At 34.5% G+C, this 13830-nt stretch overlaps 1 protein-coding gene across 2 annotated transcripts; it reads left to right on the forward strand.

The window, feature by feature from the left end:
• The first annotated feature begins 1560 nt into the window (after window positions 1–1560).
• Window positions 1561–8414, forward strand: LOC123524619 (uncharacterized). 2 transcript variants are annotated; one of them, XM_045302940.2, is made up of 2 exons: window positions 1561–1908; window positions 2677–8414. In XM_045302940.2, the coding sequence occupies exon 2, from the start codon at window positions 2703–2705 to the stop codon at window positions 5118–5120; it is 2418 nt and encodes an 805-aa protein (XP_045158875.2). In that variant the 5' UTR covers window positions 1561–1908; window positions 2677–2702; the 3' UTR covers window positions 5121–8414. The 2 variants fall into 2 exon arrangements, with proteins under 2 accessions (XP_045158875.2, XP_045158876.2); XM_045302941.2 differs by having other exon boundaries at window positions 1561–1817.
• The last annotated feature ends 5416 nt before the right edge of the window (window positions 8415–13830 follow it).

The raw sequence follows: 13830 nt of genomic DNA on the forward strand, positions 1-13830 counted from the left end.
CCCAAAAATATGGGGTTGACCATAATGCAGTGAAACCATGGTCACGTGACTGAGACACGTGATGAAAACGTTCATATTGCGTAGGTAGACATCAGGAAATACCTACTTTCACTTTCATTTTACAAGGCAGCTTCCAATCATCTTCTGAAGCATATAACGTAGCTTAAAATCATCTGCGGACATTCCTTTTTACAATCAAGCACAAATAAAGCTTATATCTGGCATGAAAATGGCCTTTACCTGGCGGGAAAATTGCACTATATATTGATATGGACAACATTCGAGTGGACCACGGAGGCATATCCGGCTAATTGCCCCCTTCATGCCTTATTGTTCCTTAACAGCCTTGGTCATTATCTGACTGGACATATTTATATAATTTACAGGCGGCGGTTTACCTAACGATGTACTTGAGATAAATTTTAGTAGCGGAACAAGTCGAAAATGTTTATAAAACTGTCTCAGTTGTCAAATAAAAGTAATATTTAAGAATATGAATATGTTATCTACAATATTCAGAAAGGCATTACATATTACACATCTTGCTTTATGTTAGAATACTGCAATTATATTATATAATTATATTATATCGCACTAGACGATTTCTAGATAAGGTGTTTTGTGTGTTCTACATACTAAGTTTACTACTCTGGGCCCGTTTCCATCAACGCTTGGGGCCTGAAATAACTTTGACTTCGATTTTAAAAGGCTATATTTTCTATTTGCTCTATCATTGCTAATTTATCATAGAATTGAATGAATATTTGGATGAATATTCATCCAGTCGCAGCTCAGAAAAAAATCATCAGTATAAATTTGCTGTAAACTAAATTATGGCAGATTTGAATATTTGCCGTTCTTAACCTTTAGCCTGCTGGCGGCAAGTGATTCTGCCCCTGCAACCAGTGTAGACCCAGATCAGCCTGCATGACATGGTCCGCACTGTTCACTATTCAGTCAGTGCATTTTCAGTGAACACCCCTTGAATAATAAATGGTACTGCCCAAAATGAATGATGCAACAGTCCATTTTAGAAATTTAGCAAATAAAGGTTAAGTCCAAGTTTTGGACTATACTGACCCAGAAAGGTTAACAGTTAAAAAATACAAAATATCTAATTTTGAGTTCTTCCGGAAGAAGATAAAATGTTGGGAAAGAACTCCAAAGTTATGTCCGTTTAGAAAACAAGATATGTTACCAGTGATAACAACAAGTGCAATTTGAAATAATTATAACCATATTAATTTTGCAATGTTATGAAACTGAAAACAACATCTGAAACAGATATAGTCATACCTTTTTATAAAGACCACCCTCGGGAAATAAAAAGTGATGGCCGGCTTTGTTGATCGGTGGGCTCTGAACACAGGTAAAGTTACACTATATAAAGTTAAACGGGAAGTTTAAAAAAATAAAGTATTTATGTGCATGTGTAATAATTGTGGCTTTTATTTGGGAGTGATCTTTAAATTGCAGGTTTAACTTGAAGTTATCAGAATGCATAATTGTTGTTTACTTATAAATCCACTCTTGTTAATTGCAGTGTCATTCATGTCGTGTCAATGTGCAAAACAGCAGTTAAAAAAGTCTTCCTGGTTGTGTCAAGATAATTACTTTGTTGATTTAAAAGCGCATTGTAGATTATATTTTCTTACAACCTAGCGACAGAAAAATTTTCTTCCTTGATCAATGTGTGCATAAATCATAAAATTGAATTAATCGATCGATCAGGATTTATCCAAGATTTATTAAGACAAAAAATTGGACTAGGACATGCTTTTATAGAATTACAACCGTAAAGGCGCGTTTTCATACAGGTTATTTCTTTTGACTTACCTCAAGTAAGATTTTAACATTTTCTCTGGATAAAAGGTGGACACGTGGTGACAACCTATATTTCTGTGGATGGTCAGTAGAATTTCATTCTTTTCTATATAGGCTACAAATAAGTGCTTCATAAAACAAATCAATGGTAGGTGCTTTTAGTGACCATGGAGGTCAGTGTGATAAATGCCGAGACTCGGCTAACGCCTCGCCCCCTTTTCGCTTTTATCATACTGAGCCCAAATATTTCTGTGGAGGGTCACTAATAAACCCAATAATAATAATTGAAAGCAGTATATAAAGTAAGGTAAACATATTTTGTTGTATTTAGTGTAGGGATAACGCATTATTTTTCGTGTAAAAGAAGATGCAGAATTCCTTTGATATAACTGGGAAACGCTATTCTAGCATAAAACATGAAAAAGATCGGATCGTCCACGTTCTGAAATGCGTTGGAAAATCAATGTCGTTTGATCACGTTTCGGTCATTTACGTTAAATGATCATTTGCCAAGGAAGGAAACATTTTTATGATAGAATTAATGCGAAACAAGCCTGATGACAATATTATTCTTACCCTTATTCGTAAACCTATTGCACATACAATAACTAACTGAACTCGATTTTTTCCAAATGAGTAACTTAAAAAGTGGTTTGAAGAATAGGTTTATCAACAAACTGTAAAAGTAATATTGAGCAATCAAAAGCAGCAAAGTCACGAAGTCACCCTCGAACTCGGGTATAATTTGATACTAAATAATATAATTTGATACCAAATAAAGTAGATAAAATAGATGCAAGACAAACCGGAAATATTTTGTGATGGTATATTCTATCTTTCATTTTATTTCAGACCAGACACATACGAAAATCAGAATCATGCATATTAACCTTTTCTTGCCGATGATATTCGTTTCATTTGCCATTACTCTCGGAGGTACAGAAACAGACTTCGATATACATGACACATTAGAGGCAGGCACAAACTGCAATTTCACAATATGGAACCAAAGTAAGACCTTCTTCGAGAGTAGACTTATTGCTTTTAAACCAAACTTTTTGCACTTTACGCTAAATCTGAACTATTCTTATAACACAACACCGGGCGTATTCCGACCTCTTCATTGGGTATGGACTTACACTTCGCCAACTGCAAGTTATCCGTACCTAGCGTGGAACATTGATCACGGACTACTTTCATTTGGACTACTTGACGTGAAAACAAAGAACATTCCGTTTGTGAAACTCAAAGTACAAAATAATTGTACGGTTACCTTTGGGAGTCAAGGTACAACATTGGGTATTGTAAAAGCTTTGACTGATCTTATCAAAAATATGTCTGACCAAAGTTATCACAAATATGAGCAAAGTTATTTTTGTTATCTAGCAGTGGCTCCGGGTATTCGAGAGAGAACTGAGTATTATGCGGCACTTTATTTAAATTACCCAATTGCCTACTTGAATTACAACTGTTGCAAGGTTGCGTTCAGTTACGTGCATAATTCATACCAGCAAGAATGCGACTTTAATCAGCATGAGAAATGGATCCAATGCACACTAGGACCATATATTCTTGGACTTATAATTTTCATGTATTTTCCAATCCTACTTTTGGAATTTTGCGCATGGTTATCCAAAGATGAAAAGATCTATCGACAGGAAGCCGAGATGATAAATAAGACGAGGGAAGAATATGAACGTTTAAACAGAGATGAAAGAGAATGGGTTTTCTTGGATGGAAAAGCGCCAATAACACTGCTTGAGTCATTCAATTTCTTATTCTGCGGTCTAAATCGAACTCACCCAATATTGGTGTCAAGAATACGTCGACTCATCTGCATTTTGCTGGCACCATCTATCATTTTCATTCAGTTAAAAATGTACGCAGACGGAATTGGAGTTGAACAGTCAAAAATAACTGTTCCTGAACTGGTTAAAGAGGGAACGCCAATGGGATTTCTCTCCCTTCTTGCCGATAGAGAAGACCGACTAAAGGTTTTCGCGCCACTTTTTGGCGGACCAATGTGTCTGCTAATCATGTACTACGTCTTGGCTATCGTATTCCTCGTTTACCCGCGTAGTCTAAAGCAGATCGTAGAACGAGGAATGCCGAATACTGACATCTCGTCTCCTCTCTTTCTACACGTGGATGAGATTATAAAACTATCTATGCTGTCCGTGACACCAGAACCAGGGTACGAAAATGGCGCTGCTGTGTGCAAATGTGCTATATACATGTTATTCAACAAGAAGTATTGGCTCAGAGTGCTTGAAATTCAACGAGCTCGCTTTCACTTTAACCAGTATAACGAACCAAAGCTCATATGTTGTTTGAAATATGCCATTCTTCCTTTCTACCCGTTATTTTGTTTACTTGAAATCCTGTTATGTGCCATTTACTATGGAATTCCAGTATTTGGAATGGTGACTATAATGGTGAAAGGTGCTGCCAAATCGTTTTTCATGTTTCGAATGCAGAACAGATATGTTTCTATGATATTTAGAAACACGTTGTCTGTTTTCCTCGGCACAGTTATTGTACTGGCTCTGTTTCTGTTCTTCGTTTACTCTGTGTGTTTGATCTTCGTTCAAAGCTTTTCCTTCATCTCTCAGATCATCGTCTTCTGTTTTGTCGCAGTGATTGTTTACCCATCAGTGTCTTTTGGTTATTTATTTTTCTTCGTTGTCTTGTTGTATTATGTCGTCCGTTTGGTTAAAGATTTCGGGGATGGTTATTTAGAATTGTTGTCGGTCGCTGTTGAAAAATCGCATGATATATACAGTCAAAGTAATCATTTGTCCGTGTATGATGGCCAGCTTCTTCTATCAAATGTACAAGCTCACGAGATAAGGGAAATTCGTGTGAACGGTCAGCGACTTGACATTCCTCAGAATGTTTTGCAGAGACTGGGCAAAGGGAACATTGTGAAAAAGGTCTCAGAAAATGACAATGTATTTGGAATACCTAAACGCTTGTTTGATGTAATTGTTCAGGCACACAGGCCAGTACATATCCAGGTCCTCAAAATACTGTTTCAGCTGGTATTTGTCATATGCCTCGTCACCATAACGATGAGCATAACATCGAAGTTTGCAACAGGTGCAACATCAGAGATTTCTGACGTCATGCACGTGATATTCATCGTGACCGTTGGAGCGTTGCCGCGCGTGCTTGAAGTAGCGTTAATGAATTCAAGCGAAACCGTAAAGCGAGAAATCGAAATAAGACGTATAGAACAGACGATAAAAGACTACTGGCTTCTTGAAGCAGAAGATGGTTTCATGTTTGAATCATGAGGAAGTTTCAATAATATTTTGTCTACTTTTCGACTTTAAAAAATGATCATATGGGAATTATATTATTGATTAGCAGACAGCTTGTAAAAAGACTAGGACGGAGTAAAGATGATTTTCATAAGGCATTGATTAATAATAAAACATCGTTCTTTGTTGGACAATATTTCGACTAGTTCAAGGTCTTCAGACATGTATCTTCTTCTATAGTAGCGGATGTGTAAAATGATGATGCCAAATTGTAATGATCTGTATACCTAGCGTTATCACTGGATTACTGTAAATACCCTGAAATCCCGAAGATAAGCCGGTTTTGAAAATAAGCCGGTCTCAAAAGTAAGCCACCATTTCACTACAAGCTAAAAAGGCATATAAATTAGCCGCACTCAAACTTAAGCCGTTCACTTTTTTTTTGTATCAGAAATAGAATCAATGACCTTGTTAGGACACCATATAAGATAGCAAAAGTTATTGTGTTGATAATACAATGCGGTGTTTATCACGTATTTTATAAGTTATTCACACCAGTTTGGGGATTAAATCACAGGTGTATTTGTTTGTTAGGCCAGACAGAACTTTTTAATGGGTAATTATCTGTGAGCATCGGATGATATTCATTAAGAAATTGTCACAAAACCGGTATGTCAGAAGTATAAATATTTAGCGACATCCTTGTTTTCCTAAAATGCGGAAAAAGAAAAATGACACCCGTATCTGCAGTATTTTGGTACTCGAAACTACGCCGGTTTTTATTTCATTACCGGATATATGTACTCAAAAGTTCGCCGGACTCAAAAAAAGTCGGTCTCGATAATAAGCTACCAAATCGTTATGAACATTTAAAATAAGCCGCGGCTTATTTTCGGGATTTCAGGGTATATCACAGTATTTCACGTGGTTAAGGCTTAATGAACAATAAAAATGATAGAGTGAGTGTCATTAGATTTTATTTGACAATAGTGAGCTCTAGGCTATGACAAAATTATCAAAATATGCAAAGAATGAAAAGTAAGACAGTGGCAAAGACACAGTATGTAAGATATTCGAGATCTTGGTATTTGTAAATTGTGTAAATATGTTTTTGTTTACATTTGTATTCAACTAGATAGCAAGTTTTATTTTGTCAGTTCACTTCATAATTGTAACATTTCATAGCAAGTGAACAATTTGTATAGATTTATAAATAAATGGGATGAATATGCGGAGGGCATGTTCGTTACACAAAGTAAAATACCTGGGCCGTTCCACGAGAAAACCTGTATCAGTGACATGATATAATGATTGCATTACATATAGTTTTAAAGTACTGAAAATTGTTTTTTTCATGTTCATGAACTAGAAACTAGAAACTGGTACACTGTAATTCAGTCAGTGAAGGCAAATAAAATTCTACCATATTTTACAAATAAATGTGATTTGTGTTGTCATGACAACTGAAATTCAATCAAACCCATGCGCCATGAGAATATAGAGGTGAATAGATAAAAGGCCCTTGATGGCATCAAAAATACACGGCTCAGTAAAATTATTTTATCCTGTTTTTATATATTCAAAGGTATAATGTTTAGTTAGTGATACACATAATTTGTCCAATAAATGACATGAAAACTTCACGCCATGCACGATGACGTCATACTACTTTCATGAAGTTCTTGTCACATCTCTAAATGCCTTCGGTGACTCCCTTAAAACATTGTAAGTCTTGAGATAGTGAATATACTTTTTGTCAAAATTTAAGATTTGAACGATAAAAGAATGTTATTCATGAATATGTTTTTATCTCAATTAAAATTCAACATCAATACAGGCTTTGTCACGGAATGGCTATTTGTTTTCAACCTAGTTCTGTGTTCACATTTAGGACTATTCAGCGATGCTACCAACTGCATTTCATTAGATAATTAACTATGGTTATATTACAGTATTGACAAAAATAAAAAAAGATAAAGTTAACGTTCGTTTCGTCGGCGCCGGGATATCTTTTATGTGTTTCGAACATAAGAAAAAATTCTCAAAATTTTACTAAAGTCTTATTAAATCAAACGTCCACATTTTAAAGACATAGTTACTAGCTCTAGTAGACACACGCGCGGATATGACAGAAGTACTGACCTCCTTGCCTACTTTACATGTCAAAACTACATTTAGCAGGTGGTAAAAGACTGTTCTACTATCCTTTTCCTAAGTGTCTGTTGATATTTTGCGGAAAGCGCTACTTTACTTAATCCAGTTAAAAATGACTTGTCTAAGTTTAAATTCATAATATAACATTAAGTGCATCAAAGACAGCAAAATGAGTGCTTTCCTCCCCACAAAGTATCTACCATCAGTTCTCAGTACTTTTCTGATACATTTCGCCCAACTGCTTTTCGTGGACTGTGTTAATAACGTACATACTTTCGCAATTGAGAGAAGTGTTTAAGAATACTACCGAAAACTGACTGCGGACATTTTGTGCGGAGGAAAGGACTCATTTCCCGTCTTTTACGATTTTTATCGTATGAAAATCCGTCAAGTAATAAGGAAATTATGGACAAAGTCTTGTCTGAATCGGGACATTTTTCTCCATGTGTACGATACCCAAAAGTCAAGCGGGTTGGCCACCCTGGTATAACTGTCAAGTAAAGTTACATACCAAATAAATGCTCAAAAAGCATTTTCCCATTGACTAACATGCATCATTAAATGTATAAGACCGTGTTATATAAATTTCTCAAAGTTGTATATTGCATATGATGCCCCGAAATGAAACAAACTTGTAAAATTATATTATTTTGCGTTGAAGTGATGTACGCCTACACAATTTAAATTTTCCCGTCAGAAATTTCAAACTTTTATTAATTTAGTACAACGTCTTTGCCACCTTTCAGACCAGTTCAAGCCAATTTTACAAGAATAACACAAAAATATGCAGAAATCAGTTAAATTGTATACATTGATAAAGAACACAAAGTTACATGTCAATGTTTGACATATTATCACCGAATTTATAATTAACCCGTTAATTTTTTGGAAAAGGATATTCATAAAAATCCAAAAGTTCACAAAACAATATTAATTAGACCTTTAAACATAGAAAAAAAAAGCTTGAAACTTTATCAACATTTTTATCAGTGTTTTCCTAAACCACACATTTTGCTCTGAGTTTGAGTATGAAAATTACACATACATGTACCAGTATTTATAATTATTACTTATTATTACACATATTTATGACGTATAATTACACCAAACTGAAAAGTTTTTTATCGGATTTTTTTTTTCTGAATAAAAATGTGGCGGCGAGCCCCAAAAAAATAAATATTTTCGTTTTGTTTTTGAGAAATCCAGGAGCGAGCGAAAAGCGAAGAAATATATTTGTCTTGTTTTGACTCTCGATTAATTAATGAAAAGCTTAAAATATAATGCACAGCCCTTTTATTAAAAAATAATTAACCAGATTGAGAAAACATGGGTACATGTACATTGGCGCACAACACAGCGAACTCCTGAAAAAAGGTATTAAATAACATTGGCCTACTAGTGTAATATAAATTTCTCAAAGTTGTATATTGCATATGATGCCCCGAAATGAAACAAACTTGTAAAATTATATTATTTTGCATTGAAGTGTTGTACGCCTACACAATTTAATTTTTCCCGTCAGAAATTTCAAACTTTTATTAATTAAGTACAACGTCTTTGCCACCTTTCAGACCAGTTCAAGCCAATTTTACAAGAATAACACAAAAAATATGCAGAAAGCAGTTAAATTGTATACATTGATATTATAATAAGCGTTTCCTTTGATTTAGTCTGGTGACTTAGTTTTTGACCCCACATAATCCAGTTTCAAACTTGGCCTAGAAATCATCAAGATAAATATTCTATGCAAGTTTGTATCAAATCAAAGCGTAAATTAAACTTCTATATGGCTGAAAGGGCCAATATAGAAAAGTTTGCCCCTTTCAGGGACAGTAACTCTAGAACTCATGATGGAATCTAGTTGGTTTTCAAAAGGGATCGCAATCTTATTTTGACTTAAATTGTTTGTAAGTGTGGTTAAAATCGAGTGTAAAATGTCACTTTTATCGTGTTCACGAGGTACAATTAACAATTTTTGGCTCTTTCCTGGGCCAATCAGGTACCGTAACACCATCTACCGGATTCATTATGGAATCCAGCATCTATTGATGTTAAAGATATTTTGCAAGTTTGTTTCAAATCAAAGGATAAATAAAGTCTCTATATGGCTGCAAAGGTCAAAATAGCAATTTTTGGCTCTTTAAGTGGCCGTAACTCTTGAATTTGTGATTAGATCTGGCCAATTTTCGAAAGGATTTGAGATATTATGCCAGTTCAAGTTGTGTGCAAGTTATATTATAACCAATTGCAAAATGTGATATCTATCTTGTTCACAAGCCCAAAATAGCAAATTTTTGTCCTTTAAGGTAGTTCTGCACGTTTGAATCGAATTTTTTTCTACAATGTAGAATTTGATTAAACTCTGATTTTTCAAAATTTCAGAATATACCTAGAAAATTCAGCAAATAAAAAAGATAGGGTCGTGTGCTTGATATTTTGCTTGACTGATTTGAAAATTTGGACCTCACGCAATATTTCATAATGGGAGTCTATGGGAAAATCATTACTTTCATAACATTTTCGCGGATAGAAATATTTCTACAATGTAGATTTTGATGAAACTTCTCACAGTTGTAAATAAACACATGGCCTAAAGTTTGGTGAAATAAAATGTATAGGTCCGTGTGCTTATTTTTGAGATATTTGACCATGATTAAAGGGAACAGGACATTTCACGCTAATTTTAAGACATTATTTTGATTAATTTAACGTGTCATATGTTTTAACATTATATTTTAATTTTAGAATTATAGCAACAGTGCCATTTTAATAAATTTACTCACAGATTTCAATTAATTCAGAAAATGATTTTCATTTCCGTACGCCGAATCCAGGCTTTATTCTACGTTTTTCGGATAAATGACGTTACGCCATCACTTCCGGTTTATCAAACGTGCAGAACTACCTTAAGGGGTCATAACTCTTTAAACCATGATGGGATTTGGTTTGTTTTCGAAAAGAATCGAGATATAATGCCAATACAATTGTGTGCCAGTTTTATTAAAATCACTTGTAAAATGTGGTCTCTATCGTGTTCCCAAGCCAAAAATAGCAACATTTAACACTTGAACTCATGAAGAGATCTGGTCAGTTTTCGAAAGGACCGAGATATTATGCCAATACAATTTGTGTGCAAGTTTTGTTAAAATTGGTTGCAAAATGTGGTTTCTATCGTGTTCATAAGAAATTGTGAACAGACGGACGACGGACGGAGGGCGATCACAAAAGCTCACCCTGCCATCATCAGCCACTTGTTCTTATCTAACGGGGCGGATAGGGGGAGCGTTCTGTGTGTGTGGAGGTGTAGGAGGACATGTGTTACATAATAAAAACTAGAATGAGATCAAGTCAGCTGAAACATTAAAGATGTTTTTCATGTATCTGATACTTAGAGCTTCAAACTTACTCGTCCTAAATAAGTAAGAATACGTACTTATCCCATGTAAAACTCCCATTAGTCCTACTCTGAAAGTAACATTACACTAGATTTTACTGTGGATCTGTTAGAAAATGTTATTCGTACTCTCAGAAGAGTTGTCATAGAAATATACTGAAAGTTTCGCTTTAAGTAAGAAAAAAAGAGCGCGTAACGTGGGTTGTCTCTTTCAGAAATCAACTTGAAGACAGGATAAAGGAAGAGTAATGCACTTGATTAGAACGTTCAATACTTGGTCTGAGTTGGACAGTTATATGGTTTTCTTTGTCAGTTTATGCTGTAGTTATTAGAGCAATTTATTGCCGACAATGACAGATTAAGGTTCATGAACAGCACCATGTGCTCAGTTGAGCTATTAATGACAATTGTCTATTAAAAGCTGTTAAAGTGTCGGTCACTCAACACGGAGATTATGGGTTGGAGTTCCTCTTGGGTTACGACTTCTTCTTTTCTTATAACGTATGTACTGGATTCTCCAGGGTGATATCAAAATATCGTTATATTACAATCGAGCTTATTAATAAATTAATCATCTTAAAAAGCAGCTGATATGTCGTGTTCAATGAAATAAAAAATACACATTAATTGTACTTCTCTTGATTAATCCATAATCAGGGAAACATAATAACGCACGCAAATCTAGATAACATCACGTTGTTGCATAACTTTGCACTTGGACTGTGTATTAGATTGGATTACAGCAACTACTTTATTCCTCATCTCTGTCTGAAACTATTAATACTGAAGAGATGTGAAGAAGAATTTATAACATTTTCACAACGATGTCTTCACATGTTTCAGTCATGTTTCACCAGGTATGTTAATTCACTTAATAACACACATATAATTTTCGATTGTAACTTACGATATTAAACACCAGGGTAAAAGTATAAAAGGCAGACAGGCTCAGAAAACAGTCTACTTTTTGGTTGAACACAGTGCTGTGAACAACAGAAAACTGATTGATTTTTTCTAAATATCTCTACTTTTATTGAACATTTTTTTTTGAAACTTGAAACATATTATGTTCTCTAGTATTGACATTCTGTTGCAAAACAAAAATTGGCAGCAAACAATTTACTATACTGCAGCACTTCATATCTGTGAAAGATAATGAAACAAATAGTAGGTGCTATCTAAATGGCAGAGATCTCTTGATAAATCAACAATGCCCCATTAAAATTCACTGGCGCCTGCTTATGAACGTCAAGTCCAGCAATATGTGCTTTAGTTTTCGAATGTTATCTTTGTCAAAACTATATGCCCAAAGTGAAGAATGTTATGCCGTTATTTTTCACTAAACTGTACTCGTCTTCGTCAGGTTTTGACTCAGTTTTTAAGGAAATAGTAAACATGCTGTGCCAGCTATACACAAAAGTACGCTCTAGCTTTCGTCGAATGAAACCCAACTGCTTGTGATATTTTCTGAAAATCAGTTTAAAAAGTCAAGTAGTGTCCGTTTCAATGCAAACAAAAGTTTCCAGGATGCTTACCTCTTAGATCTGCGTAGCCTCACCTATTTTCGCTTGTTCTAACTATGGTTCTCTTTCAGTTATCTCCTGTAGCAAGTATGCTTCTATTATGTTAAAGCATACTCAAGTTACGTTGACTATACTGACAGTATGGGTGGGAGTCTAGCCATAAACTAATCTATATCAAGTACGTCAGTTTCTAAATCACACTAACTAAATGTAACAAGTTAACGTTCTAGGCTTCCAATCCCACCAGCACATGTGGAAGGATCAAAATACTTATGATATATAGCATTTTAACAACTGCATTCATTTCAAAACAACGTTAAATGAATAGACAGTAAAAAACTAAAAATAAAAGTAATCTGAATCGGTCAAGCATTGTCACAATATTTATAACAAATCAGATAGATACTACAGTATGATTCAGTTCTGACATGAAAGTATTAACTTTAAGACAATAATAAGGTCGTTTCGAATGGAGGATTTATATTTTTTATATTTTGTAGACCATCGTTCTTGTAATTGACTAACCGAATTGTTTATAATTCAAAATAGAAATTCACTGAGGGACTATAATATTAGGCCTTCAACTAACATTAATGTTTTTATCAACGTTATGGTGACACACGGTATTACATGTTTGACGGATTTGAACTCAACTGACGGACAGTTCCTCCGGCCGCCACAGCGGTATTAAAAGTTTTCAAAGACTAGTGATAACATGATCTCACTGATGACAGATCAATCATGAGAACAACACTGACACAATGTTGTGGAGACTACAGGCAAAATTGACCAATTTTAGATAACACAAGATAGTTTTATCTCAAAATATATTGCATGCTGTCTAATTTTTACCAAATATTTCTCGATTCATTTAATATCATGAAATCTCCCATTTTTCTTATCTTATAAAGTAAGAACTTTTCCATTAGGCTTAAGACATTACAACGTAATCTAGATTGGCACGAAACGTTGAAAAAGAAGTCCAACATGATCTGTAAAACTAATGGAACAAGTATCCGGTGTTGGCTTTTTTCGACTCTGCCCTCGTATTATTGGGAGCAAAATAAAACAAAACACCTTCTAATACTAATAAAAGATCAGGCAAGTGTCTTTGATTATTAAGTCTGCAGACTAACAGAAAATGATATCAAACATTTTATCTGTAAACATCACGCATGAAGTTAGCTAAGTAAATGTACATTTTTTGTGCAGATATGTCATAACAGAGCTATATAATTAACGTACTGCTTACTTTTCTGATGAATTCCATCTTCAATCCTTGATAGACTGTATTATAAAAGTGTTTACATCGTAGATAGTGATAGCCACATCTAAAAGCGAACACACACAGAAACTTCAAGTTCATCAGGAAATGTCTAATGACATCTTACAAATCATTAATATTCTATCCAGCATTATAGGAAATACGATGTATTGATTTACTGTCTAAAAATTAATCAGATAACAAATTCAAATGTATTCTAAGCTAAAAGGGTATATAATATGTTTTTAAGGAAGGACAAAGTACTATTCTGTAAGTAGCGGGAGATGTTTTTGGTTCATGTTCTATCTGCTTTGTCATTTTATCAAGTCGGCAATACGGAAGTAATAAGGAAGCTGCGAACCAAATAAAGGTGTGCCTAAATACTCAAGATATTACTTGGTAAACATA

The sequence above is a fragment of the Mercenaria mercenaria genome, chromosome 3 (genome assembly GCF_021730395.1).
Source record: "Mercenaria mercenaria strain notata chromosome 3, MADL_Memer_1, whole genome shotgun sequence".
NCBI classification, from domain to species: domain Eukaryota; kingdom Metazoa; phylum Mollusca; class Bivalvia; order Venerida; family Veneridae; genus Mercenaria; species Mercenaria mercenaria.